The sequence below is a fragment of the Rhinatrema bivittatum genome, chromosome 2, assembly GCF_901001135.1.
Source record: "Rhinatrema bivittatum chromosome 2, aRhiBiv1.1, whole genome shotgun sequence".
NCBI lineage: Eukaryota > Metazoa > Chordata > Amphibia > Gymnophiona > Rhinatrematidae > Rhinatrema > Rhinatrema bivittatum.
This window is the reverse complement of record NC_042616.1, coordinates 289,630,574-289,657,970: the sequence shown is the minus strand read 5'-3', so window position 1 is coordinate 289,657,970 and position 27,397 is coordinate 289,630,574. Positions and strand designations below refer to the sequence as shown.

The 27,397-nt window shown below is 44.5% G+C and overlaps 1 protein-coding gene across 1 annotated transcript in view; it reads left to right on the top strand.

Moving 5' to 3' along the window:
- The window catches only part of EXOSC7 (exosome component 7), a 30,307-nt gene extending 8,152 nt beyond the window's left edge, over positions 1-22,155 (top strand). The window contains exons 4-8 of the mRNA XM_029589609.1: positions 2,835-3,000; positions 7,476-7,546; positions 15,989-16,112; positions 21,218-21,373; positions 21,909-22,155. Coding sequence (XP_029445469.1) covers positions 2,835-3,000; positions 7,476-7,546; positions 15,989-16,112; positions 21,218-21,373; positions 21,909-22,013 — 622 coding nt within the window. The 3' untranslated portion in view covers positions 22,014-22,155. The remainder of the gene's footprint in view (positions 1-2,834; positions 3,001-7,475; positions 7,547-15,988; positions 16,113-21,217; positions 21,374-21,908) is intronic.
- The last annotated feature ends 5,242 nt before the right edge of the window (positions 22,156-27,397 follow it).

The following is a 27,397-nucleotide window of genomic DNA, read 5'->3' as shown; positions in this document are numbered from 1 at the left end:
GCGAACAAAAGTACACGCGGGCGCAGTTTTTTAAAATCTACCCCTTGGTCTGACCCAGTATGGCATGTTCTTATAAGTGGGGTTCCCTTATCCCCTCATGGGAATATGCCCAGACTCCAAATGGAAGATACAGCACATTCTGTTTCTGTGATACAGAACGGCATTGTCATGCTCCCAAGCAAGGGTTGAAATATATGTAGAAAACCTAGATGCTGACCAAAAATGTTTAGGAGCCAGGGAAATTTATTTCTCTATTTTTTTTCCTCTTTTATTCTCTTTTTCCTCTCTTTTCGTTTGCTGATTGTGATTGGCTTCTTTTTCCCTTATTTTGCTCCCTTTTTTTGTCTAGTTTAATTTTTGCTGCTTTTCTTATGTTTCTCTATTTTTTGGGGGCTTTTCTGAGTTTGTAGGTCCCGGGTACCAAATTTTAGGTGATCCACTCCCAAGAATGGGTGCATGAAAATATTAGTGTGGTTTGGATGAGACTGTCGGGTCACCTGTGAGACAGACAGAGAGAGCGAAGGTCTTTCTAGATGTAGCCAGAGAGTCTTCCAAGAAGCCAGTCTAATCTGGCAGGAAGGCCTTCTGCAGCAGAGCACTTTCTCAGCTGTTCACTGTTACATGCTGCATGTTGATGGCCCCCCCAGGCTCACAATCTCTCTCTCACACACACACACACCCACCTCTGCACACACTCACTCTCACCGGGACCTTCATCTTTGCCGCGAATGGGTCATGCTCCGTGGCACGCCGGGGCTTTCATCTTCGCTGCGAGTGGGTCGTGCTCCATCTTTGCCATTTTCTGGGGGGGGCAGGGAGGAAATTTTGCGCAGATTCTGTGCTCCGCAGTAATGCAGAATTCCCCCCCAGGACTATTTCTTGTAACATTCTTGGTAGTGTTTCAGTGACCCTGCCTGAGACCCTCCCACCTTTGGTTGGGCACAGCAGGGCAGGTCCTAAGAGGTAGCTGGGCCAGAGGCAAGTGCATCAGCAAAAGGGCTTCCTGTCAAGGGAGGAGGGGAAGGCAGTAGAGCACTTTCTCAGCTGTCCACTGTTACATGCTGCATGTTGATGGCCTGTTGGACATTTCTTTAAAGCCAGGGAACTTTACAATCAAACCCTTTTGTGCTGTTGCTTTGAGCCAAGCTATGTTGCAGCTTTTTTAGTATGCTAACCTCTTATTGCCTGCAGATTGTCTATTGCTTAGCCAGTTTTTATAATTGTTGTTAGTTATGCTGTATGGTTTAAAACCTAGGATGTGTTTTCCACTTGGCTTCCAAACTAGAAGTTAAATCTTTTTTGAACTGCAAGCGGCCATATTTTTCTGCACCACTAGATGGTGCTAATAGTGTATGCTTCACTGTGTTGACTCCATACAAGGTGGGGTGGGGGTGAGCGTTAATTTTTAATTTTATATAGAGAGAGTTTTTAATATTTATAGTCCCTCCCTTACCTTGTGTTATGACCCCGGACGTGCCTCTATCCCATCACTTAGCCAATGATTCCATTGCTGCTGATGTCTTAGAAATAACCCAAGATGCCCGAAAGCAACCTGCAGTGAAAGCAAAGCCAAGTCCTGTTCCTTTTATCTCATACTCAGTGTAGGGATTTCTTTGAAGTCACCTAGAAGCAGACATGCACTGTGGTTAACCCCCTCCGGCCAGCCAGCCAGCCAGCCAGGTTTTCAGGATATCTAAAATGAATGTGCCGCTTTTATTTGCAAATCTCTGTCATGCATGGTCATTGCCAAGAGTCCCTGAGGAGAGGCTCGGGAGCCACTGTTCTAGCACATTCTCTCTGCCCCGGGATGAAGTATCTATCTATCGAGGGGCCATAGATTCACCTTCCCAATCCCAGCCCCACGCCTTCAGCAAGGTTCTCAAATATAGCTTTATTATTTCAGCGTATGGAGCGCAAACAGTCCTCGTTCTGCCAAAAAAATTAATCTGGCAGCCAGATAAGCTTCATGGTCACTGCTGGCCCTCGAGGCCCTAGAATTTTGCCTCCCTGTCAGTTGGATTCTTTTTTATTTAGTAAAATGGCTAATATATTAGAGCTGATTTCCAGTTTTTAAAACTGATGAGTGGTGTTTGAGTGCGGTAGGAAGTGCACACGGTAGCGTTGCTTTTACAGCTTTACTGGAGAACATTTTGTTTTGTTGTTTTCCTGTGTCAGGCACATTTTAATGAGATGAGGAAGCAGAGTTTAGAACTCTTAAGGTGAAAAGGCCCATTTTGAACTAAATTCTGGTTGTCCAGGATGATTTCTGTGCCAGCAAAGCCGGAATTGGGAAATCAGATTGATTGTGGCCTTTCTGATGGCAGATTTGAGCACTTACACTCAAATCGTCTGGGTTTAGGTTCCCAACTTAGTAAGTTAGGAATCTAAATTAGTTCCCTTTGGAAATTTTGACTGGCTCTGAGCACCTAAATTTATCCTCCCAATTTTAGATACCTAAATAGTGGACAATTACAGGAGCGGAGTTAAGGCAGAGAAAAAAGATTTAGGTGCTCTGCAGTGATTTTCAGCACTAATTACTTAACATGGGAGCCTAAATTTAGGGAAACGAATTGAAGGCCCAAATTTAGGATCCTTAGTTTTTAAGTCCCTAAATTCTATGAATTTAGGTAATGAGTAGTTTTTGAAAACTGACTCCATATTGTTTCTGTGATGACTGGGAGAAAAGGAAATAGACAGAAGACTTGATGGAGCCATTGTCCATCACCCACTGAAGCCCTGCAGACTTCACTAGGACCTCGTGCAAGAGCCGTTGTAATCCCCGAGGAATTGTGTGTGTGTGATCCCTCCCCATTTTTTTTTTCTTCCCTTCGTAGCTCAGCGAATGCCGCCCCGGAATTCGAAGGCCGTGGAGGAGAGGAACTTGGAACGGAGATCGCGAACACGTTGTACAGAGTGTTTAATAATGAGAGCAGCTTGGACCTGAAGGCTCTCTGCATCAGTCATGCTGAGCACTGCTGGATTCTCTATGTCGACGTTTTGGTAAGTAAACAGCAAATTTATTACATTGCTGTGTTTATTTCCTAGGAGGCATTGGGTGGGGGAGGGAGATGCAGGGAAGAGAGAAACTCCCCCCCCCCCCAATATAAAAACTGTGCAAGCTGATGGAAGTGAGAGTAGCGCAGTCTTGTGCGGCTTCATGTAGCAGCTTAAGCAGACCCAGTCTGAGCTGGCTTTCCCTGTTTACTGCTAGTGTACTTTTGAATTACCTTTTTAAAAAAAAAAGGTTACTTATAAAAGAGAGATGAAACCGCCTTAAGTTTGCTTGAAAAGGCACATATGCCATTGTTTCCTGTAGTTATGAATTCATGGAGGCATTTATTACTGTAACAACAACAACTTGTGCTTTTGAATTGTTGGAACCTCTCTTCAGGGTGCTAAGTGAAGCTGCCTTTAGCTGTCCCTGGAAGGCAGGTGGCACGCGACAGAGTCTTTAATTTTGGAGAAGAGGGTAATGTCTAGTGGTAAGAGTATCGGATTGTGATGCAGAAGAAGTAAGAGACCGGGAGTCCTTGCCTCTCTTCTGCCATGGGACTCCCTGTATGACACAGGCGAGTCATTTTGCCTCCCTGCACCTCTGGGATCTGATTGAAAGGAAGGCATCTATTTTATTCTGAATAAATGAAATTATTAATTCCCCTGCAGAATCAAGGCCCAGCTCCTCAGTGCACACATGCCACGACTTAACCTCTGGATGTGTGACCTTTGCACACTCCGCTTCACTGGGAGGCTGGGGCCTGCCACTTTTGTTCCTAAATATTTCCCCAGTGACACAGCACCAGTGCTGCTCAGTTATTCTCTCGCCTTTTAATTCAGCTGGTGTTTTTCCAAGCTCTCTTTCAAAACTACAGGCCAGTGACTGACTCCCTTATTTCAGCCAGCAGGTGTCCATCCGTACTGCAATTCCTGATCCTTTCTCCTGGTGGGGTTTGCGGGGGGTGGGGAATGTAGAGGCTGCTTCCATCATGGTGCTAGAAACACCACTGTGTCAGAGAAGGGGGGGTGCAGGAGTTTTACTGAATTTGGAGTAAATCTGATTTATAATCTGGAGAAAAGTAATAAACGTGATTGCTTTCGTTAGGGACTTAAAGTGACTGTGAAAGCAGAATGGCGAGCTCACAAGCCCTGCCATGTGCTGTTTCTACCCCATTGGCCTGTCCAGCCCATCCCCTAACTACAGCGCAGGCATTACAGCAGATCCCGCTCCTGCTGAGAACCTGGGCATAATCAGGCACGGGTGTTCTGTGCATTTTATAGAAAATCCTAACCAGTTAATGACTAGTGTCCAGCTCTGTTTGAAGAAGGACTTCAGTGTGGCTGAATATTACTGTTAAGAGTTACCCTGGTTGCCATAAAATAACCAACAACCTGCATAAAATTGTTTTAAAATGAACAAAATAGAGAGAGAGAGGACTCGGTGAAGAGACAACTGGGAAAATGCCACCCCCTCCCCACGCCATAGGTTCCTGTGCCTGAAGCCTGTATTGGTGACGTTTGTTGTTACATTGCTCGGCCATTCATTGGTCTTTGCTGTGCACTATTAGGAGGCAAAAGCGATTCAATAAATCATCATTGCCACCATGTATTTTATCAAATTTCTGAACTGCATTCCCGGTCTCACCGGGAATGCAGTCACCTGAAGCAGTGTACAAATCCAAAAAAAAAAAAAAAGTATCATGAAAACAAACCAACAATGTCAGGATCAAGTGTATGATGGGAACAGCCCCTAGCGTGCCCCACCCCGGGAGAGATTGCTTTCTGAGCTGCCATGCGGCCGAGTTGGCAGGTGAAGGGGAATGCAGAGGTCAGTGTGTAAGAACAGACAGCCTCAAAAGGGAGGTGCAGAGTGCGTCCGAGCATGTCCCAGCTCAACAGAGCAAATACGTTGTGGTTGGCTTCAATTCCATGGTCCTTTAAAGCAAACGTGAAGCTGCAGCGGTTTGCTTTCTAAATTAGCTTTTACTTTCTTTGACAGCCTAATAATCCTCCTTGAGTACCTATGATGATCTCTTGCTTCTCCTGTTCTTCACCTACCCCCCCTTCCTGTTATACCGATGTTTGTTCTTTGGCTTATGGTCCGTCCTGGATCCAGCAGTACTTTGGTGTCAGCGGTGCTCCCTCTCCTGTCACTGGCGATATCTGGGCGTTGCAGGACTCTACAAGTGGGAGAGGAACGTGGCACTTTTGAGCAGGGTTCCCTAACTATATTTATCTTAAGTCAAGTTTGAAAATGAAGCCCCAGAGCAAGAGAAAATGGGTGGGGCGGGGCATCTCTCTGCTGCTGGCGCTGGCTTAGTTTCTGAAGGCCTCAGAGCAGCAGAAGGCACCAGTGTGTTAAACTTGCCGTATTTCTTCACGCTGCCAGCGATCAGCAGACTGGAATACAGCTGCTCCCCAGTAATTAGCTAAACCACAAAATTGCCTCTTCTGCTGAAGATCCTAATTTGCGTGTTTATGATTATTTGGATGTTATTGTCAAGAGCATCCCAGAAAGCACACGTCCGCAAACAAAGGAGGAAATGAAAACCAGGCCCGAGCAGGGAGTTTTCTAGCGCTTTTCCTATTGGAAATGGCCTGACCCCTCAGGAGGATCTGGTCATTTTCAATGGTGTAGTGGTTCCCAACCCTGTCCTGGGGAAACCCCCCAGCCAGTCAGGTTTTCAGGATATCCACAGTGAATATGCATGAGAGAAAATTTGCATGCACTGCTTCCAAAACATGCAAATTTTCTCTCATGCATATTCATTGTGGATATCCTGAAAACCTGACGGGCTGGGGGGGTCCCCAGGACAGGGTTGGGAACCGCGGCAATACTGTAACCTGCTTAGCCATTGTAGAACGTCTTCCACCCTTGCCCTGATATCAAGCCAGTTGGTGTAGTTTAGGGGAGGCTTGCATGCCTCCAGACAGATATAAATTATCGCTATAGCACATTTGCACAGTATTCTTGAAAACATTAATAAGCAAAGAATACAAACCTGCATTCATGCCTGTTTCTCCATCCCTGTCCAGCCCCAACGCGCACACACACTCTTAACATCCTAATGCTATGCTCAGACTGAGGAATTAAGACATTATACAGTGTTAATAACGTCCCAGAGCGACAGAAATCCATTTTTAAAAAGCAATGGATTTCAGCGAACCGGACTTGGGCTGCCTGTGGAGTGGTACGCATTCCGTCTGAATCTTGTGCGGGCACAGACATAGCTTTTCCTACTTAATTATAAAATCGATAGCTGGTGTTTTAAGGCACAGCACAGGGTGGGACCGTGCAGAAACTACTATGATTGCTACGGATGCCCTCCTGCTCTTTGTTTACCGCTACAGAGCGTTAACATTAGGACGATGCAGTTGGCAGCTGTGAAAATGAGGACAAATTGATCCCTGCTCACTCTTTTTTGACTTTAATTTCTGTGTCCCGCTGATCTCGCATGTGTGTGTGTGTGTATGTGTGTCTGATCCTTTCTCTTACATAAGATACGATTTCTTGAGGAAAAGGCCTCTTCTGCTGAAGGCTTGAATCAATAAGCATTCACAGTCGTCAGGTGGGGGTAATACCAGATATCTCGCAATAGCAGTATCTACGGGGGGGCATCCATTCTGCCCATGGACGGAGATCTAAAGGGAGTCGTCATCTACGACGATCTCTCTCCCATGCCAGCCTCTGCTCTTCTGATGATTTGTTTCCAAATCACCGAGAAATTCCTGAGTAGGAGGCCACAGATGACTGTTCCCTTTGGAGCTCCACACACATGCTCCATTGATTTGGCGGGGGGGGGGGGGGGGGTTGTATATAGATGTGTCTCTTTTTAAATATAAAGTCTGTACTCGTAGCCGTGCAGAGGGCTGGGGTTGCATTTGAAGCAGATGCCATCCTCCACTGGTGTCACTCCCACTGTGAAGCCCTGCCGATGTAGCACCCCTCCCTCTCTCCCCCCCCCCCCCCCCCACTCATTTCACAGGGCAGCCGCCTTGCTGTTCTGCCTATGTGCAAAGGAGGCCTCCTGCCGAGGAGAAATTCATACGAGTACCTGCACGGTTTCTTTCAAATTCCGTGTTCTCCGATTAGTGCATGCATAGGAGATCAAGCCTAGGTCATCTAAACAATGAAAACCACATTAAAGAAAAGCAACAAATTGTAGAGGCTACTGCTCTGATTCGGTGAAAGGGCTCTTCAGAGGGATCGATTGCTCTTGGAGCTTTTGTGCTAGGATTTCTCAGATGTTTCCATCCCTTTCAGGTATCCTTTTCCTTTCAAAATAACACTTTGGTAGTCATGGGCACTGCAGGGCATCTAGTGCCAGTGTGGAAGTGCTTTCTGTAAGCACTCCCTGGTTCGTGCACAAAAAAGAAGCGTGTTTGTAGAATTTTATTTTTTTTTTAAAGCAAGGTTATATCTACAGTGTGCAGTCTAACTAAGGTCCTGTTTTGTTCTTTTGTTTTATGTTTTTGCTCAGCTGTTGGAGTGCGGGGGCAACCTCTTTGATGCCATCTCTATAGGTGTGAAGGCGGCTTTGTTTAATACAAGGTAAGACCTAAGAGCTGTACCTCTTCAGCATCTGCAGCCATGTTTGAAGCAGACCATTCAGCTGCAGCTTCTGTCTGATAACCGTAACTCATAGTGCGTAGCAGAGGGAGTGGGTACGCACATCCCTCATTTGAAAATAATCTTTTGATTTGTCTGTTAACACCTGTCCATATGAGGTATTGTGACTGAGAACAACTTTAGCAGCCATGTGTGGATCTAAAAAGAGCTCGTGCATGGCTTTTATACATAACAAAACTTTTACATTTGGCACAGAGCAAAAAAAGAACAGCTGAAAGAAATGCAGAGGTTAAAACATAATAATATAGTAAATGATGGCGGATAAAGATCCATCCAGCCTGTGCAGAGGGAGATTCTAGGAGGTAATTTTCAAAAGGGCAAACGCACATAAAATGACCTTTGAAAATTGCTACTTTCCTAGCGTGTACCCAGATGGACTCAGGACCAATGGGTTATGCTCCCCTGCCAGCAGATGGAGATGGAGACAGGTTGCAAAGCTGACGTCACCCTAGATTCACCCCTGCATTGACCCCAGCTATCCACTATTCTCCATCTCCAGCAGATGGTGGACCTACCTCTCCCTATGGGGATTGCTGTACTTTTTGGAAGGAGAAATTCTATATTCTAAATTGAAGAAAATTGAGCCCTGCAGTGATACCTAAAGGTTCCTCTCCCAGTTGAGAATTCTTGAGGCGATTTGCAAGATCCCTCAGAGATGTGCCTTGGTCAGGTAGCCGGTTCCCGGCATGGACTTTGCTGTTTAGGCAGCTGAAAGGCAGCGGGAGCAGGAAAGCCAAGTGTGGCGGTGATGGCCAGAGCCACCTCCCCCCCCCCCCCCCCCCCCCCCCCCCCACACAGCCGGAGACAGTTTCTGTACTCAGCCGGTAAGCGCTGAGCCCAAGGTAAGAAGGGGGAAAAAAAAGAGGAAGATTTACCTATATGTTCAGAGATGATTAGAGGGAATTTCAGTAGGTCTCCCCTCTGTGTCCATGCTCGGAATGCAGTACCCATGTCGTTCCCGCTTCCGTTGGGGGGGAGTAAGAGGAATTGGGCTTCCGAGCTGGCTGAACAGTCCCCGGTGGGCTAGGCCCCACTATAGACTTGGTCAGTACACCACGTACGTTGAGCACGTTTGTGTGTGCTCCATATTGCCCTCCATAGGACGTCAGAACGCACAGTGCATGTAACGTCAGGTGCGTACCTACGCGCACATCTTTTAAAGTGTGCAATACAGGAAGAGCTGTACGAGCTCCTTGCCGCACCCCGCCCGGACATTTGAAATTTGTATGCATAAATTTTTAAATGCGAGCTGAAAGAGCACACAGCTACCGAGGCCAATGGCACCGCCAACCAAGAAACCTAAGTGCCTTGCTTTCTGCAATGTTTGCCATATTAGAGCCTCGCAGTTGGACTTGGATTCCAACATATGTCGGCATTGTGAGGACACCCAAGGAGAATTAGATTCCTCGGACTTTGCTAAACCAAGCTCCTTCCATTCCTTAAATGGAAGTACGCCGGACCTCAGTACTCCCTTGACTGGATCATCCATGGGTGGTGGAAATTCAACTGGTCCCACCCCAGTGCCTCCTGGATTTGGCATGGACCAGGCTGCCTTTTCCTGGGTGGAATTTTTCCAGGGGCAACAAGCCTTCGTACAGGCACAGTCTACTGCCTCACTTGCCCCTATCCGGTCAGAACCTCAGCTGGTATCCCCTCCCTCTACCATTCTTACTGGCAGTCCCCGAGGTATGTCTCTCCTTATCAAAGGTATCCCTGGCAGGGACCCAGATGGCACAGACTAAGAGGAGAATCCTGATTCCTTGGAAGATAGGGAAAGCCCCCCTGGGTTGGCACCGTATCTGACCATGTTACAGTTCTTTCATAGAGACGAATTGCCAGCCCCGGTTTCCCAGACCCTGAAGACGCTGGGAGTTCCCGGGGTGGACTCTGATGGAACCAAAGAAGAATCCCATTTTGATTTCCCTGCGAAAAGTCTCCTGCTACTCTCCGGTGATGGACGCCATCCAGGAGTTGATTGATCTGGAATGGGATGCCCCAGATGCAAGTTTTAAAGGGGGCAGGGCGTTAGCTCTATACCCTCTGGACCCAGTGGTAAGAGAACATTCACGTTTCCCTAAAGTGGACACGCTGGTCTGTCCTTCTCTAAGCGAACAACTATTCCAGTGGAAGGAAGAACGACCTTAAAAGATGGGAAAGCTAGACAGATTGAGCCTATCCTTAAACAAGTCTTTAACGCTGTAGTGCTGGCCTTACATATTTTATTTATTTATTTATTTAACATTTTTCTATACCGTCATTTGGTGGGAACCGTCACAACGGTTTACATTAAGGCACATAAAAATGAAGCTAACTTATCTTAAGTTACATAGGTGCCATTTAAGGATCGGTAACATAGTTTGTAAATAATATTAATTGGTAAGTGTAATGAGTCATATCTCTTCTTGTGCTCTGGTGGCTCTTTCGTTCTGCTTCTCTCTCAGGAGATTGATGACTCGGGGTGAATTCCAGAGCGATTATGGAACCCACTGCCGCCTTTTTAGCAGATGCAGGATCTGATTTAGTCCATACTTCGACCAGAGGAGTGGCCTCAGTGGTGACAGCCAGATGACAGCTATGGCTGTGGAACTGGTTAGCTGACGCAACCTCCAAAGCTAATCTTACAAAGATGCCCTTTAAAGGATCACTCCTATTTGGGAGCAAGTTGGAAAAGCTGGCCAGTAAATGGGGTAATCTCCAGTTCCCCAGTTACCGGAAGATAAGCAGAAGCAACTACAGTGCCCATAGCCTATGAGGGCTTGTTCCAGGGTTCTCAGCATTTCTGCCCCTACAGAAATTTGACATTTCAGAGGTCTCGACCCCTTGGGAGGTCCCAGTCCTTTCGTACCTAGCACACAGGAGAGGGGCAGGTTTAGGTTCAGGCTCGTCCTGAAATCCCCCCCCCCCCCCCCAAACCTTCGGGATGAGGAGATAAGGGGTCGTCTGTCTCTTTTTTACCAAAGGTGGGTCGAGATTACTTCGGAAAAATGGGTACTGAAAGTCATACAAGAAGGATATCCACTGGAATTCCACAGCACTTCTCAGGATGTATTCATGGTGTCACCTTGCCACCCCCAGCACAAGGAGCAAGCAGTGGAGATTACATTTCTAGGACTCCTCAGGATGAGGGCTATGGTCCCAGTACTTACGCCCCAGGAAAATATGGGGTGATATTCCATCTATTTTGTTGTACCCAAGAAGGAAGATTCCTTTCGCCCCATCCTGGACCTCAAGAGCGTCAACCATCACTTGTGAGTGACACATTTTCGCATGGAGACCTTGAACTTCGTGATAATGGCAGTACAACCAGGAGAGTTCCTAACAACCATGGACCTATCTGAGGCCTACCTACATGTTGGTGATCCTGTCGGATTGGAATGTTTCCTACGTTTTGCGGTGCTGGGTCGTCATTATCAGTTTCGTGCCCTGCCCTTTGATTTAGCCACCGCCCCCAGAATGTTTTCCAAGATTATGGTGGTCGTGGCAGCAGTAATGAGAAAAGATGGGATCCTGGTGCACTCTTACTTGGACGATTGGCTGATCATTACCAAGTTCATGGAAGAGAGCCTCCTGGTTATCAACAAGGTGATCTCCTTGTTACAGAACTCGGTTGGGTAGTAAACCTTTCCAAGAACAGCCTCAAGCCTTCCCAGTCCTTGGAGTATCTTGGAGTCTGGTTCGACACCAGGCGGAGCAAGGTCTTTCTTCCATCCACATGGATACAGAAGTTGATGCACCAGGTGCGTCAGTTGGTGAACACGGTACACCCAACGGTATGGAGCTATCTCTAAGTTCTTGATTTGATGGCGGCAACCCTGGAAGTAGTGCTGTGGGCAAGGGCACACATGCGTCCTCTTCATGTTATAAAATCGGGGGTTGCGCGAACAAATCTACTTCCGCGCGCACCTTTTAAAATCTACCCCTTACTCTCAAAGCACTATCGTCTTGACCTTCGAGCCAGAGAAGAAGCTTCCTTTGGTTCAGAAGTCTTGAGAACAGGCTTGGCAGTATCCCGCCCAGTAGAGGGATAGCTTGGGTTACATTCCATGTGTTTGGACTGATTTTACTGGATAAAGAGGAAGGAGAAATTAGTTGTTACTTGATAATTTCCTTTCCTTGAGTCCTACCAGACTAGTATAGGACCCTCCCTGTTCTGCCAAGTGTAATATTCTCCTGCTTCATTTTCAGAATAACTGCTTGTTTACGCTAGTGGGCATGCTGGATGTTAAGGTAATAGCCTGCATTCCTTGGTAAGGTTTATGCCTGTCCCCCAAGCTATTTTCATTCTGATCCGGTATTTGCTTTGCTACTTTCATTGGCAGGCTGCTCCAGGCCTCTGTCACCTTTTCTGTAATAGAATATATTGTTACGTTCTCTTGATCTCTCTCTTCCCTCTTTCCAGGCCTTTGACGTAATCACTTTTTTCTGGAACTTCCTTTCCAATGAAAGATTTGCCTCGTGTACGTTGGGTAAACCTTTGGGATATTTGAAGCGGCAATAATCAGACTATCCAGGGAGGTATCAGGAAAATATACGCAGATATGCAAGCTGATTTCAAAAGGGAGAAGCCCTGTGGCACGCCATGGGTACAAAGTAACAAAAAAGGTTACAAGATATTTGAAGAGATTGTTTTATTGAAAATACATTTGCCTATAAATATAAAAGAAACAGCTAAACGGGGGGAAATGCAGTTTGAACAGTTGGCATACTTGCCCTGTGCATGCTCCTGTAGTATTTCACAGTAAATGGAGGTGGTAAGAATAGGTGTTGCATGGAGTGAGAGAAGAGAGATTTGTATCAGGCACGGCGTGAGCGTCCCATTTCTGCTCTCACATGGAACATCTTTGCAAACCCAAAGGCTCTTGAACCCGACCAAGCGTTGCCCTCTTTTTCTCACCAGCCCACTCTTGGGAGTTGCTGACATGAATGAGAGCTGGCAGCGACTCAGGTTATTTATCGGACATTTGGGAAGCGTGCTGATGAAGCTGTAGTGCTCTAAGAGGAGGATTTTGTTTATTCTCAGGTGCCTTGGAGAGTGGCGCAGCTGGCTCAGGGTTCTGAGTGTTTTTCTAAGCACACGGGCTAGTGTTTGTTAGGACAGGTAGGTATTAAGCAAGGCGTGCGTCTGATGTGTCTGCAGATGGACAAGCTGTTTTGAATTATTTTCCATTTGGCCTTTTTGTTTTGATAGGCATAGGGAAATCCTATCCAGATGATTCACTTTTTTTTTTGGAAGTGAAATGTACCACTCCCCCCCCCCCCCCCCCCCCCCCTGTTTTCGTTCTCACCGCTTCTCTTCCAGGGCTCTGTGAGCAAGCCATCAATCAGTTCCTGTCCAGAGAAGGTTTGTTAGCTTTATTTGAACTTCATTAGATGCTTATAGCAGAGTGAATGTGAACTCCAGAGTTTAATTAGCCAGGCATTGTGCTTAGAGTGGTTGTTGGCAGTCATTGATGCGAGTGTGTTGTGGCTTTGGGCATTTACATAAGACTCGTTACAGAGTCGTCTTCGACCCTGTTAAGTGTGGGTCTTTTTTTTTTTTGGTAGGGGTAGTACGGAGAGAGGATGTTTGTTTATTTTAAAGACAATTTACCCTCTTGAAACAGCCCCATAGGAAACATTTTATGTTCCAGTTCAATTCATTTTTAAACAACCTGGTTTGCCCTTGGAAAAATTGCTGTTTTGAATTTGTTTCCATCAGAGCCTGTACGAGGTGAGCAGCTGTGCCCATCACATGCCATGCATCTCCTCTCTCATATTTTGTAAATGTTTTATCTGTCGGTCCCTGGGATTTACAGGCCCCCATGACTCTGTGGACGTGCTATGCAGAGGGGCCTTGATCCCGTTGCGACCTCAGTTTTTCTGTTCCTTGGGGAGAGGATAGAACATAGAGGAAAACTCCCCGGGCAATTGCAGATAAAGGCTCATTCTGCCAGACTCCAGCCCTGTTTCTGATGGAGTTGGAAACCCAATGGAGGAGGAGGAAACTACTTGCACCCTGGGCCCAGCCTTTCCTCTCCCAAAAAAATAGTGTAAGTAATTTGTTGTAGAATTAGATTTAGTACGGAGTGGGAGTTCATGTTGTGGAGTAACAGAAAGCTGTGCTGGTGCATAGGGGGTGGTGGTGCTGAGCACTTTATAGCAGCCTTCATGCAGAATGCTTCATATAGTAAAAATACATAGTTGTTGTTTATAGGAACTGTAGAACCCGTGTGTTTGGTTTTTTTTTTTTTCCCCACCCTGGAAACAGCTACCCCTACCAGGCGCCACTGTATGCTTGTAGATCGTATGCCTGCATTAGTCCTTTGTATTTCGCTTTGGACTCTCTCTTTTTCTGGAAAATCATGCAGCAAATAAATGACGACGAGTCCGAACCCTTTAATGTTTAGGTTTTTCTTTTTCAGTTTGGATATGTTTATTGAAAAGGCATCACAAAAATTGAGTTGCACATTTGCAGATGATCTGTAAAAGTGCTCCGTTTCAGTCCCTTTTCTGAAATGGGTACGAGTTATGTGATCTGACTTTACCCTTAACTGTTAATGCATTTTATTTTTCTCTTCATGTTGTTGGATTTTCACATGTGAAGGAGAGAGAAGAAATCCGCGTGTCACTGCAAAAGAGAATGTCTGTTCCGTGGGCCTCCCCAGTGGAGTTTGGTGGCAGGGATCTTGGGGGGTCAATAATCATACCAAGGCAATGTGCAGTAGGAGGAACCCATTGGGCTCCTTGACCTAGTCTCCTCCAGTTTAGCACGAAAAGTGGACGAATACTATTGAATTTCAGTGATCATCTGATTGGTCTCAGTCACTGCCCGCTATGTTTTCAGTGGCTTCTGCTTAAAACTGTGCTGATACCTTGGAAGTGAGCAGAAAGTCGGGAGAGGGGAATGAGGGAGGTCATGGCCTTCACAGATGCATGCGGACAGAACTGTACGCTTGGAGCAGAGCAGTTTTAAGGTGGAGTATATCTCAATGGCTGCACGACACCCTGTCTGAAGGTTTGCAGACGGATTGATAGAGGCAGCAGGATTAGATGCAGCGTAGGGGGAACATCCTGCCTTCTGCAGCTCAAGTGGTTCCCCGAACCTGAGAACACACAGCCTGCAAACAGGCAGGGAGTGATGGGAAAAAATCCTTCAAGTGGAGCACATAGGCACCTAAAGAGTGACCCTTTGGTGCTCTTTCCCCTTTTGTATGGAACAGTCCTGAGCTGTGGCTACAAGCATCTTAGGCTCAGTGGTAATTGGTGTGAGGCAAGCAAGCTTAGAAAAGGTTAACTAGCCAGGAGTATGGGGGAAGGAAGGGCTGATAAATTATTTTTCTGTAACAGGACATGCAGTACTATTTTTATATTTGTCTTGCACAAGTAGCAGTAGAAATAAATGGTACAATTAACTAGGTAGTTTGAAACTAAAAAAAAAAATGGCTTTCAAGCAGTCGGAATACACTGCTACAAGCACAGATATAACCAACGCAGTGGCGAGAAGGACATAAGGTGGAAAAGTAGCAGATTTTAAAGAAAGCTGTGTGCAATATTTCTGAAGTATTCTTGACAAGCACTACTGTTCAGTCTGTGCCAGGTATAAATTTCACTATTTCATTGAATTTTTAAATTTTTAGTTTGTCCCCCTATGTTCCCGAGAGTCATGATGTTAACAAGAAAGTCATAATTTACTTCACATGTTGGAGCTGATTGGTGCATCATGATTGTGATGCACCAAATATGACAAACCTACTGCATGAGCCAATTGGCTATCAATGGGATGCTCTTCCAAACTTCCTGCAGGAAAAGTAACTGAAAGCAAAAAAGCAACGCCTATACAGTAACAGTTTTAATTGAGCCAGGCTGTCTATTCTTACTGTATATATGAATTTTAAAATATTGTCCAGTATTGCACACTACTTAAGGTACAGTTTGCTTTTAAGTTGGGATTCGGAGAGGAAAATGGTATATTTGAGGGGGGGAGCAATTTGGGTGAGGTAGACAGGGCACAAGGGTTAAATAATAGTTCTGCCAAGGAAAACCAGCAGAGGTGGAAGGTTGGGTGAAGGTTCTAGTTAAGTGCAGGCTTTAAGAGACTGCAGCAGATAGGTGGGAGAGTGCTGTAAGTCAGGGATGCTCAAACCAGTCCTATAGGGTCCCCCAGCCAGTTGGGTTTTCAGGATATCCCTAAAGAATATGCATGAGAAATATTTTTGTATACACAGGATGTAGTGCATGCAAATAAATGTCATACATATTCCTTAGGGATATCCTGAAAACCCGACTGGCCTGTAGGACCGGTGTGAGCACCCCCTGCTATAAGTTACACTCCAATGTCTTTTCTGTTCTCACTTTTTCTGGGAATGCTCCTTTCTGCCTCCCCAGGATACCGAAGGTACGTGTTTTGGAAGATGATGAAGGATCAAAGGAGATTGAGCTCTCCGATGACCCTTATGACTGCATTCGGCTCAGTGTGGAAAATGTGCCTTGTATTATCACTTTAAGCAAAGTAAGTATTTTCCCTGCTGAGGTATGGTTTCTTGGGGGAAGAGAAGGGGTATGGATTGTCCTTTCAGTTTTGTTTGATTTGTGGCATCCTGGATATCTGTTCGGTAGAAGTGAACTGCCCTCAAAATAATAAAACTCCTCAATAGTATTTTGCCATATTAAAAAAAAAAAAACAATAAGAAAAATGAAAATACAAAATTTGCAGAAATGTTTTTGCTCAGAATTCAGGAGACTGTCTTTTTTTTTTTTTTTAATATAGACATTTTTCAGGAAAATAATTTGATCAGTAGTTTTGTGTGCCCATGGGCATCTGGTGGCCTCCAGTATTCATTGCTGTGATAATGCTGAAATTAGTGGAGAACCATACTAGTCTCAAGTTATCATCTCCTTTGCTATAGTTGGGCTGCTAGATGGCTTCATGTCCTTGAGGAGCCAGTCCAGCTTTTACTCCATGGTATCTGTGAATTTGTAGTGCAGCTGTTCCTAAGAAAAATAGGACTTCAAGCCCATGCAAGACTGGCTCAGCCTCTCTTTGATAAAATGAAGCTGTTTGGTAACTGTCATGGAGGGGTCAGGTTAAACACTGATGTTTGGTTCACAGCTCCGATTCTTACACCCCATGCTGCCTGAAGGTCTGTGACTCCTGGGGAGGGTGGAGAAAGGGAACTGCATGTCCATAAATATGCATATTGCAATGACACTTACTAGCTCACTCAAGCATATTTATAGGGAACAGTCCTCTAACCATTATGGCTAAAGGAAATTCTGCTTTTCAGGTTGGACAAGCTATTAATGAGACAAAACTATTAATGAAGGGCATAAGGTGCCAGATTTATGCTGTACTGCTAATGTTTGAGAGGTTTTGTTAGTGTTCTGATTTTTATAGAGTACCCTTGCAATGAGGGAAGCTTCATTGTCTTTGATGTGCTTGACTTTGAGGATAAACAGCATAGAATCTCTCAACCTTTTGGGATCCTGCCAGGTACTTCTGACCTGGATTGGCCACTGTTGGAAACAGGAAACTGGGATTGATGGACCTTTGGTCTGACCCAGTATGACAAATCTTTTGTTCTTATGCATCATAGATCACTTTAATGTAGATACTAGCTTGAAGGAATATATTTAAAGCCATAGTGTAGTGTGGTTGCTGTGTTAACCCATTTGAATAGACTGAAATAAAGATCAACAAAAAAATATAAGGTGATATCTCTTTTATTGGACTAACTGAATACATTTCTTGACTAGGTTTCAGGAGTTAGCACTCCCTTTCTCAGGTCTAATCAGAATCTTTTCGGACCTGAAGAAGGGAGTGTTAACTACACTTTTTTCTGTCAACAAGCAGGCATAAATCAGCCATAACTAGTGGGCAATGTCCTTCAACAGCACCAATACAGACCCAGCTCTCGGAACTCAGATAAAGTCTTTGAGTGTGCGTGGGAGGTCCACATGTGGATGCTGCCTTAGGAGCCCCTCGGTTTTTCTTTGTCTGAGCTACCATATGGACATATTTCCTAGTCTCTGTTTGACTTTTTGGGTTTTTTTGCCTTGGATATGCAAGTTTGCAAGACTCTCTTATCACCATTGCCTTGGCAGCCCCTCAACACAACTTTTAAGTTCTACCAAAAGAAAAACAACCCAAAATGTAACATTTTAAAGTATGGAGAAATCCAAGGCTAACAAGCTCACGGTCAGTAGGTTCAAGATCTGTAGGTGTGGGCGTTCCATGTCCATCATAGACACACACTGCTATTGCTGCCATGATGCACCCATCTGTTCTAGTTGTGACCAGATGTCCCCTTGGGCACAGCAGAACTGCACCTGGAGAATGGAAGCTCTGTGGCAGGCGCGTTTTGGTAAGATGCCTAAGCCTCCATGCAGACAGTGCAACCCCGCTCCTCTTCCCGGAGTGAGCTCATTTCAGACTCCTGGGACCATAAGAAGCATTGGTTGCGCGGGGAGTTGGTATCTTCGTACTCCCACAAATCTACTGGGAATACTTCCCCCATATGGCGCTGGCATCCAGATTTGTCACGGGTTGGAATTGAGCATGGTACAGAAGGTGCTGGAAGAGGGCTCAGTGACCCACCGTGATCAGGCCCCCTCAGGGAGTCCTTCAAATCACATTCCAGACTTGCCACAGAATGCATCTCCTCCAGAACATAAGAATATAAAAACATTGGTGCTGTGCTGGGTCATACCAAGGTCCATCGAGCCCAGTGTTCTGTCTGACAGTGGCCACTCCAGGTCATAAGTACCTGTCAGATCCCCAATAGTTGATCTATTTCTTATATCTCACACCCAGGGATAAGCACTGGCTTTCTCACGTCTACCTGGCTAATTGCTTATGGATGTTCCTTTAGGAACTTGTCCAATCCTCTCTTGAACCCCACCATGTTAGTTGCCTTGACTAAGTCTAGTGTTTGAACAGCTAAGTAATTGTTCCCTATTTACCCATTCCACCCATTCATGATTTTATAAATTTCAATCATATCTCCTCTGTTGTCTCTTTTCTAAGCTAAAGAGCCCTAATCTGTTTAGCCTTTCTCCATAAGGGAGCTTTTCCATCCTCTTTATCATATTTTTGCCCTTCTTTGTACATTTTCCATGTCTGCTGTGTCTTTTTTGAGATGGGGGCAACCAGAACTATACACAATACTCTAGGTGCAGTTCTACTATGAATCTATGCAAGGACATTATGATATTCTCTGTTCTGTTCTCTGTTCCTTTTCAAATTATTCCTTAAATTGTTTGCCTTTTTGTCCGCTGCCATACTCTGAACTGAAGATTTCAAAGTATTGTCCACAAGGATTCTGAGGTCCTTTTCCTGGGTGGTGACTCCTAACTTGGAACACAGCATTGAGTACTTGTAGTTTGCATTATTTTTCCTTACATGCATTATTTTGTACTTGTCCACATTAAATTTCATCTACCATTTAGAAGCCCAGTCTTCTAGTCTTACAAGGTCCTTCTGCAGTTCTTCACAATCTGCTGATGTTTTAACGACTCAAAACAATTTTGTGCCAACTCCAAATTTGGTCACCTCACTCATCTTTCCTTTATCCAGATCATTTATGAATATACTAACTTAGCACATAATTCAGTTATTCACACTTTCTGGAGAAGCTAGCAATGACATTGTCTATCGACCTGAGAAAGAAGCAGGACCCGAGAACACATCTTTTCAAGATTGTTGCAATTTTTACATCCTTTTGCAGAATTCATGCACATCCAAGTTCATGGCCATCTGGAAGACCTACAGATGAGGATGTGGTAGGCTCTTATGCCATGCTTTCTGATAGCTTGCAAAATTGAATTGTAGTACAGAGGCCAGGCTACTCCAGAGTTTGGAGTAGTCCAGCTGCTGCACCATTCTGTAATGGTGGTGTTGGTATTGAAGGGGGCAAAATGCTCCTGAGAGCACTCTTCTGGGAAGGATCCAAAGGTGTTGGATGCCTTTCGGAAGAAGATCTTCCAGGGATTTATGATTGGTGTATGGATTGAGGTTCACCAGCTATTTATGGTGCAATGTTTGCATAAATGAGAACATAAGAACATAAGAAATTGCCATGCTGGGTCAGACCATGGGTCCATCAAGCCCAGCATCCTGTTTCCAACAGAGGCTGAAGCTGTGAAACCTCTAGCAGACATAGCCAATCCTAGTCGGGTAAAGTTTCAGTGTGCCATGGAGGATGTGGAAGCACCTTCTCTGTTCTGCGTATGAGCACTTCAACACTGTGTGGCCAGGACCTTAGCAGTGTCTATAGGAGCCAAGAGGCTTGTATGGCTATGAGCGAGTGGGCTCCGAGAGGATGTTCATGATTGCCTTGCAAATATTTCCTGTACGGCAGAGAACTTATTCAGAGACCAGACACAAGAAATGGTTGGCTTTGATCAAGGAGTATCATTCCACTCTGCAGTCATTGTTTACAGAAGCAGGAGATCAGCCTGGTCCAGCAAAATATCAATACTTCTCTTTCAAACTTTTCTAGAGGTGGCCTTTTCATCCCTTCCAGTGACATCAAGTTTCCTCTCCCTATTATAGCAGCTGCCCGTACAGGCCATCAGAGATAGAGCAGTGGGAGACAAAAGCTCAGCAACAACCGCAGCCCAAGGCTGGGAGTACATTTTTTTGAAGTCCTTGAGACCTGTCTCCCCATCTCTCCCAGTAAGGGGAGGGGGGTCCACTCTTTTTTTTTTCTGCCGGATTGGGTCCATATCACGAAGGACGAAGGGGGTCCTGAGAATTGTGGTGTGTGGCTAAGGCTTGCATGCCTTGTGTGCTCCTCCAGTTCAGCAGAGCTCAGTCTTTAGTTCCAGCTCTTCACAATCGATTCATCTGTAGCTGGAAGTAACAGCCCCTGGAACCAGTCCCTCCTCGGGAGTGTGGTGTACGGGATTCTACTCTTGGTAATTTTTAATCTCAAAGAAGTCTGGTGGTGGTATGCCCATCCTAGATCTGTAGAACCTGAACAGATTGCTGGTCTGAAAGAAGTTCAAGATGAGTTCTCTTCAAACAGATTTTTCCCTTCATTCAAGGGAAGGGACTCCATGTGAGTCCTCGGGTTTGTGGTGAAGGGACTGCACATATCAGTATAAAATCCTCGTTTGGCCTCTCAGTGGTTCTGAGGATGTTAACAAAATGTTTGGCAGATGTCTGTACAACTCAGTATGCAAGGGAGTCTGCATGTACTCAGACCTGGATGATTAGTTAGTGACAGGCTCATTTTTATCAGGCCTACTCAAGTCCTCTGCACCACAAATCAGCTTCTCTGCTCCCTGGGCCTCAGATGACATCACTTACTGGTTATGCCTGATTTTATCCTGCTGTTTATGGAGAAACCTGTTTACAGATAAGCAAACCTGCTTTTTTTTTTTTTTTTTTTTTTTTTACTATCTTTTGGAAGTTAGTCTAATAACAATATATCTCCTTATTCTTATTTTTTATTTTGATGCCTTCTTATTTCTGTGCACGCCATTACATAAAATTAAAAACTAGTGGTTTCCTCACACGAGGAAGAAGTACAAGTAGTTTGCTCCCTCTAATGGCAAGTCTTTACTCTGGCACATGTGAAGTTCATGATGGCGCTGCTATCATCTGTTTTCCAGATTGGTCACAGGCATGTAGTAGATGCCACACTTCAAGAAGAGGCCTGCACTCTGGCTAGTCTTCTGATTTCTGTAACCAGTAAAGGCCTCCTCACAGGCATGAAGAAAGTGGGGAAAGGCAGCCTGGATCCTGAGAGCATATTTGAGATGATAGAGGTAAGGCGGGGGTTTGGTTTTGTTATTTCAGCCCTTTGTAGGTTCATAACTGCCAAAAATGTGAGGAGTAAAGAAAGTGTTTCAAATTTGGATACATAAAGGCATGCGATGTCAGGGGCCATAGTGGCCCCCAATTGTTGCACTTAACGATGACTCTGACTTGCTGGAAATATAGAAGGAAACTGTTAGGCCCTCCTCCCTCACCCCCAAAAGAAACCTTCTGTTTCCCTCCTTCCACAAATCTGAAATTGGACAATAATACTGTTTTCTTCTATCTTTTAAAATTCAGTGTAGTTCAGACATTGACTATGCCTCGATTTTCTAGGCCCAAAAATGCAAGTGTGATATTCTTGAAGCAGACCCATTTTTGACGTGTAAGAGGCATCTTTTATGTTGTGCTTTTGCAATGTCAGCTGCTGATATAGAGCAAGAATTCTGGATTAAATTAGTAGTGTGTCATAAACATCTCGTGTGCCTCATCTGGTGGCTTTTTTTTTTGTTTTGTTTTGTTTTCTTTCTCTTCACTCTTTGGCAGACGGGGAAACGAGTTGGCAAGGCACTGCATGTGTCACTGCAGGAGATTTTAAACAAAGAAGAGAGCTTGGGGAAGCAGCGACAGAAAGTTGGATTCCTCGGATGAGTTGGATTCCCACCTGCAGGATTATTAATTAAGAAGAGAGTGAATATTTTTTTTTTCCCTTGTGAGGCGCCGACAGCAGAGCTGAATTAGAGGTGCTGTTTGTATGTGCAAATAAAGTATATTTTCTTATCGTTTTTTCAACCACAGCTGTCCTAGCAGTTTTTTCACACCTTGCTGAGGAGAAGTGCTTGCCAGAAGCCAAGCAATATTTTTATTTTCCTACTTTGAGAATATAGTCATAACCTCATTGTAAGGGCACTGGGTTTGTAAAGTTATCCTGCATATAAAATTGTGAGGTTTTTATTTTTGGTAGGTTTGAAATTCCCTTAGAAAGGCAGAAAGAAACAGGAAAATACAACTGTGTGTTCACGAGGATATCAATCACAGCCTCCATACAAAGGACTGGAAAACTGCAGTGTTCATACTCTGTGGTAAACATCTGCGATCAAAGGTGTGCACAGTATTCTACAGTAAATATCCAGATTAAAAATTATTCACCAAATAAATCACTAGCTTCTAAATATTTAATCGTATCAAGGGTTAGATAAGATTCAGGAAAATTTCTCGAACTGAACTGGATTGCACATCCCCTTTGAGAGAGGAGATCTGCAGTGCCCTTCTGCTCCCTCAGAGTAAGAAAAATATGAGTAGAATTTACTGGTGTTCGGATTGTGTTGGTCATGTTGGATGATGGGGGTGGGGGGGGGGGGGGGGGAGGAGGAAGGGACTCGTGAATCTGCAACCACTTTTTTTTCTTCTGCTTGAAAATTTATAAAATTAGGTTGCATGCTTTGCTTACCGATGAGGATGGATAAGGGGCAAATGCTGGATTCAGATCCCTCCATTTTAAGTTGCAGTTGTCCTAGTCAAGAAAATTAGCCTGTCTAGAGCATGTCTTTTGGACCATAAAGCATAAATTATGATTCAAAATCAAAGCTTTTCATGTCTGGTTTAACATTTTTTTTGGGAGGCAAGGGAGATTTAAGTCCAAATTTCTTTGACAATTAAATTATATAAAACAGTTAAAATAGAGAAGACAGCAATGCCCCATAGGATATAATGGTAGAAGATGCCATTATACAAATAAACTAACATGCATGTCAGTGCAATTTACTATCAGCCTAAATAAATCTCAACAGATCGCCACATTTTGTTTTCAAATGACCCATTCTATTGTATGTTTCAACTGCATCACTTTCATATTTGTATAACATACACAAAGAATTCCACAAAATGCAAAGATTAATACTATTTTTTCCAGTTAAACATTTCATGTAAATTACAGAACAGAAAATCTAGCAGTTTGTTTTTTTTGAGGTGATGATCAGCAGCATAAATTGGGCACACAAAATTTCAATATAATTGTTAGGGAATAATGAATTTGTAATATACAGGCAATAATTTTCCTATACATTCTCCCAAAATAAATATTTGGACATAAATATAGCATATGAGAGAGCTACATGGACACAAGACCAATTTGATACCAGCCCTCCTCTAAACAACTTCAGTGGAGTCCATGTTACCCTGTGAGTTATGTTGACTGATAGACACTCTAATTATTGTGTGCCACAATCTGTCCCAAACTACAGAACCTTCAGGACAATTCAGATCATGAAACCATGTATTTTCCAGGCGTATGTTAAAATTTAATTTACAGAGAAGTTTGTAATATTCCGATACAATAAGTCCAAAAGAGACATCCTTGTGAGGAAGTAGAAGCTGGATATTCTCTCCATTAAGTATCAAAAGTTGGTTCTTACACTCTCAAACAATCCTTAATCGTATCTAGTTGGGAAAACTGAGAAGCAAATAATCCATATTTTTCAGCCAAACCATGGAAGGCGATTACTTGTCCATTCTCCAAACTTTGGTCCAATACCAGTTGCTTTCAATTGTCATAATAGCCAATTAACGTAAGATTGATTTATTTACCAAAGGATTAAACCATGTGGGGGAAAGCATTGTATATTCCCATAGTTCTTCCAATTTCTTATCAAATTCATGAAAAGCTCTGTGGGTTGTATTAAAAGGAGGACTTTTTTTTTTTTTTTTTTTTAATAAGGATCTGAATAACTTCATACCCATAAGAATATGAAGTGTGAATGGAAATGCCAGTTTATTTTCCAATTTTAACCAGCTCAAGTATTGGTTTTTGTTACCCTCATATTCCATCCATGAAGTCCCTTGCTGCAGTATAAAAGCTTGGTGATAGTTATAAAAGTTGGGGAAATTAACCTTCCCCCCACCCCCTTCCCTTTTAGCTTTAGATATCTTACTTTTTTTTTTTTTTCAAGGCTATCCTCAGCATTTTTCTTTTTCATAAAATCTTGGATAAAAGATGATCCAGTTCTTCAAAACTTGCTGGATAAAAATATAGGAATCATGCTCAATATATAGTTAATCTGAGAGGTGATGGCCATTTTAATAGTCAAGTTGCCTCCACCACACTTAATTAAGGGAGACCAATTAACAATTCTAGAACATAAGAGACTACAGACTCATTCAGCATTTTATGAAATCAAAAGCTCTACTTCAATGAAAACAAAAATCCCCAAATATTTCAACCCATTTCTTACCCAGGTGAAATCAAAGGCATCCAGAATTCCTACTTTTGTATATACATTTAAGGGGCAGGCTTCTGATTTGGACCACTAAACTTTGTATCCAGAGATTCCTGAAAATTTCAATCAATTCAAATAGTGCTAGAGTTAACAACTGTTGATTTGAAAGATGCACTAAAATATCATTAGCATTTGCAGCCAACTTGACCTCCAGCTCTTGAAATTTTAGTCCCTTGTGTGTTTGACACCTGCTTTATTGCAACGAGTAAGGGTTTCAAGTGCTAAATTAAACAAGAAATAGGGGACGGCGGGCACTTCTGTCTAATACCTCTGAATAAAGTTGTTCACCATGGGCCTAGCCTTGGGATCAATATATGGAAGGGGGTCAGTGGGCTGAACAGACCCTGCATGTTGTGAACCTGGTTTAGAAGAAGCTTTACCCTCCCCATCGGGAGGTGTCATGAGTTTAACAAAAATCCTGTGGCCTCATGATTCAGTGTGTCTTTTCAAGAGAAGAGGTACTTTGTGGGGGACCTCTCAATAGAGAGGTGTGCTGTAGGATGCTTCGTATCGTGAGAAGGTGGCTGGCATCTAAGATCAGATACCTAGGCCTTCATAAGTAGAGGGGTCATGTCTTGGGGTCCCGTTATGACCAAGGCCTGGCTAGGGCTGGTGAGCCCCTACAGGAGCAGTCCAGGACTTCAGGGCAAGACAAGGCAGAGCTGGAGCATCTTCTGCCTATACTAGCCACCTCCCCTGCAGGTTGAGCTCTTGTGTTCTGATGGCTGGCAGGACTTAGACTATGGCTAATGTAGAGGTGCAGGATTGGAGACTGAAGCAAGACATGGAACTGGAACAGACTGGAATAGGGTGCAGGTAACTGTGAAGCTGGAACATATGCAGGTAAGCATGAAAAAAACAGACTGCAACAGGCTAGGCACCTTGGTACAGGACAAGGTCCTAGCAATACAAGGAACAGACACCAGGGACAAGACTAGGCAGGGTGAAACCAGGCCAGATAAGGACAGGATGAGACAACTGAACAAGGAACATAAAAGCCCAAAGGCAACAGGCTAGAAAGCAGGCCTAATAGGCCACAAATCACGGCTAAGCAGAAGGCCACAAGGCAAGGCTAGAAGGCCCAAAAGCCAGAGAACAGTCCAAAGCAGGACAGGACAAGCAGAGTGCTGAGGAGACTTAATGACACAGCACTGAACTTTGCAAGTGTCAGGGTTAAGTAAGCTGCCTCATGAGATCACGGAGACTGACAACTGAGAGTATATGTAGCTCCATGGGGACTCCTGGTGGTGGGGAGGCTGCATAATAGGCAGAATCACATCAGGGCCCAGAGTGATTCCTGATATTTTTGCTTCTGAAGATCTATGTCAAAGGGATTGCCTCAGAGGTTGAAGAAAGAGGATTTAACTTTGTAGCAGGTCGATACAGTACAGTGTGCTCCGTCGGAGCGCACTGTCACCCTGCTCTGGACGCGTGTTTTCCCTTACCCCTTATTCAGTAAGGGGAGGAAAACACGCGGCCCACCCGCGGCACCTAATAGCGCCCTCAACATGCAAATGCATGTTGATGGCCCTATTAGGTATGCGCGCGGGATACAGTAAGTAAAATGTGCAGCCAAGCCGCACATTTTACTTTCAGAAATTAGCGCCGACCCAAAGGTCGGCGCTAATTTCTTCCGGCGCCAGGAACGTGCACAGAAAAGCAGTAAAAACTGCTTTTCTGTGCACCCTCCGACTTAATATCATAGCGATATTAAGTCGGAGGTCCCGAAAAGTAAAAAAAAGTAAAAAAAATAAAAATAAAAATTTGAATTCGGCCCGCGGCTGTCGGGCCGAAAACCGGACGCTCAATTTTGCCGGCGTCCGGTTTCCGAGCCCGAGGCTGTCAGCGGGCTCGAGAACCGACACCGGCAAAATTGAGCGTCGGCTGTCAAACCCGCTGACAGCCGCCGCTCCAGGCCAAAAGGAGGCGCTAGGGACGCGCTAGTGTCCCTAGCGCCTCCTTTTCCTCGTTTGCACCGCGTCGCCTAATTTGCATACTGGATCGCTCGCACCGGCCAAGGGCAGGTGCGTGCGCCGGGAGAGCGGGCGTTCGTCCGCTCTCCCACGGACTTTACTGGATCGAGCTGTAGGAATGCAGAGGGAAAGCCTGCTTTAACAAAAGAAGGTCCTAAAAGTTGCTGACTGAAAAAGGAATCAACCAGAGACTCATCTGCTTGAAAATTTTGGAAGAGAGAGAATTAAGGAGAAATAGAGTGCTGTATCCAGAGAAGTAGTTGCCAGGGAAAGTGCCCAAAAGGAGGGGGTGCCTGACTGAGGGATAGATCTCTTGATAATGTGCCAAAATTGCTGCTGTTTGAGACAGCTTTTTTATTCTAATGGATTTTATTTTTCCTTACTGATTGCTTCATGATACTTTACTGTACTGTCTGTGGATTTTGTTTTCCTGCAATCAGTGACCTGGAAAGGGGGGTTTTTTTTTTGGGTTTTTTTGGGTTTTTTTTAACAGCTAGAGTAATAAAGTGTTTTATTCTTTAATGGATTGGCTGTAGAAGAGTTACAGGAGAATAAAACCCTTAAAGGCTTTGATAGACTGTCTCTCTCTCCCCTGTGTGTGGAAAAATAGAGGAGTATGGATCCAGTCCTGGCCCTGTTACCTCCCCCATACATCTCTGCATGCCAGATGTTGGGGCAGGGGCTACATAAAGGGGTAGATTTTAAAAGCCCTGCTCGCCAGCGCGCCTATTTTGCATAGGCCGCCGGCACACGCAAAGCCCCGGGATGCGCGTAAGTCCCAGGGCTT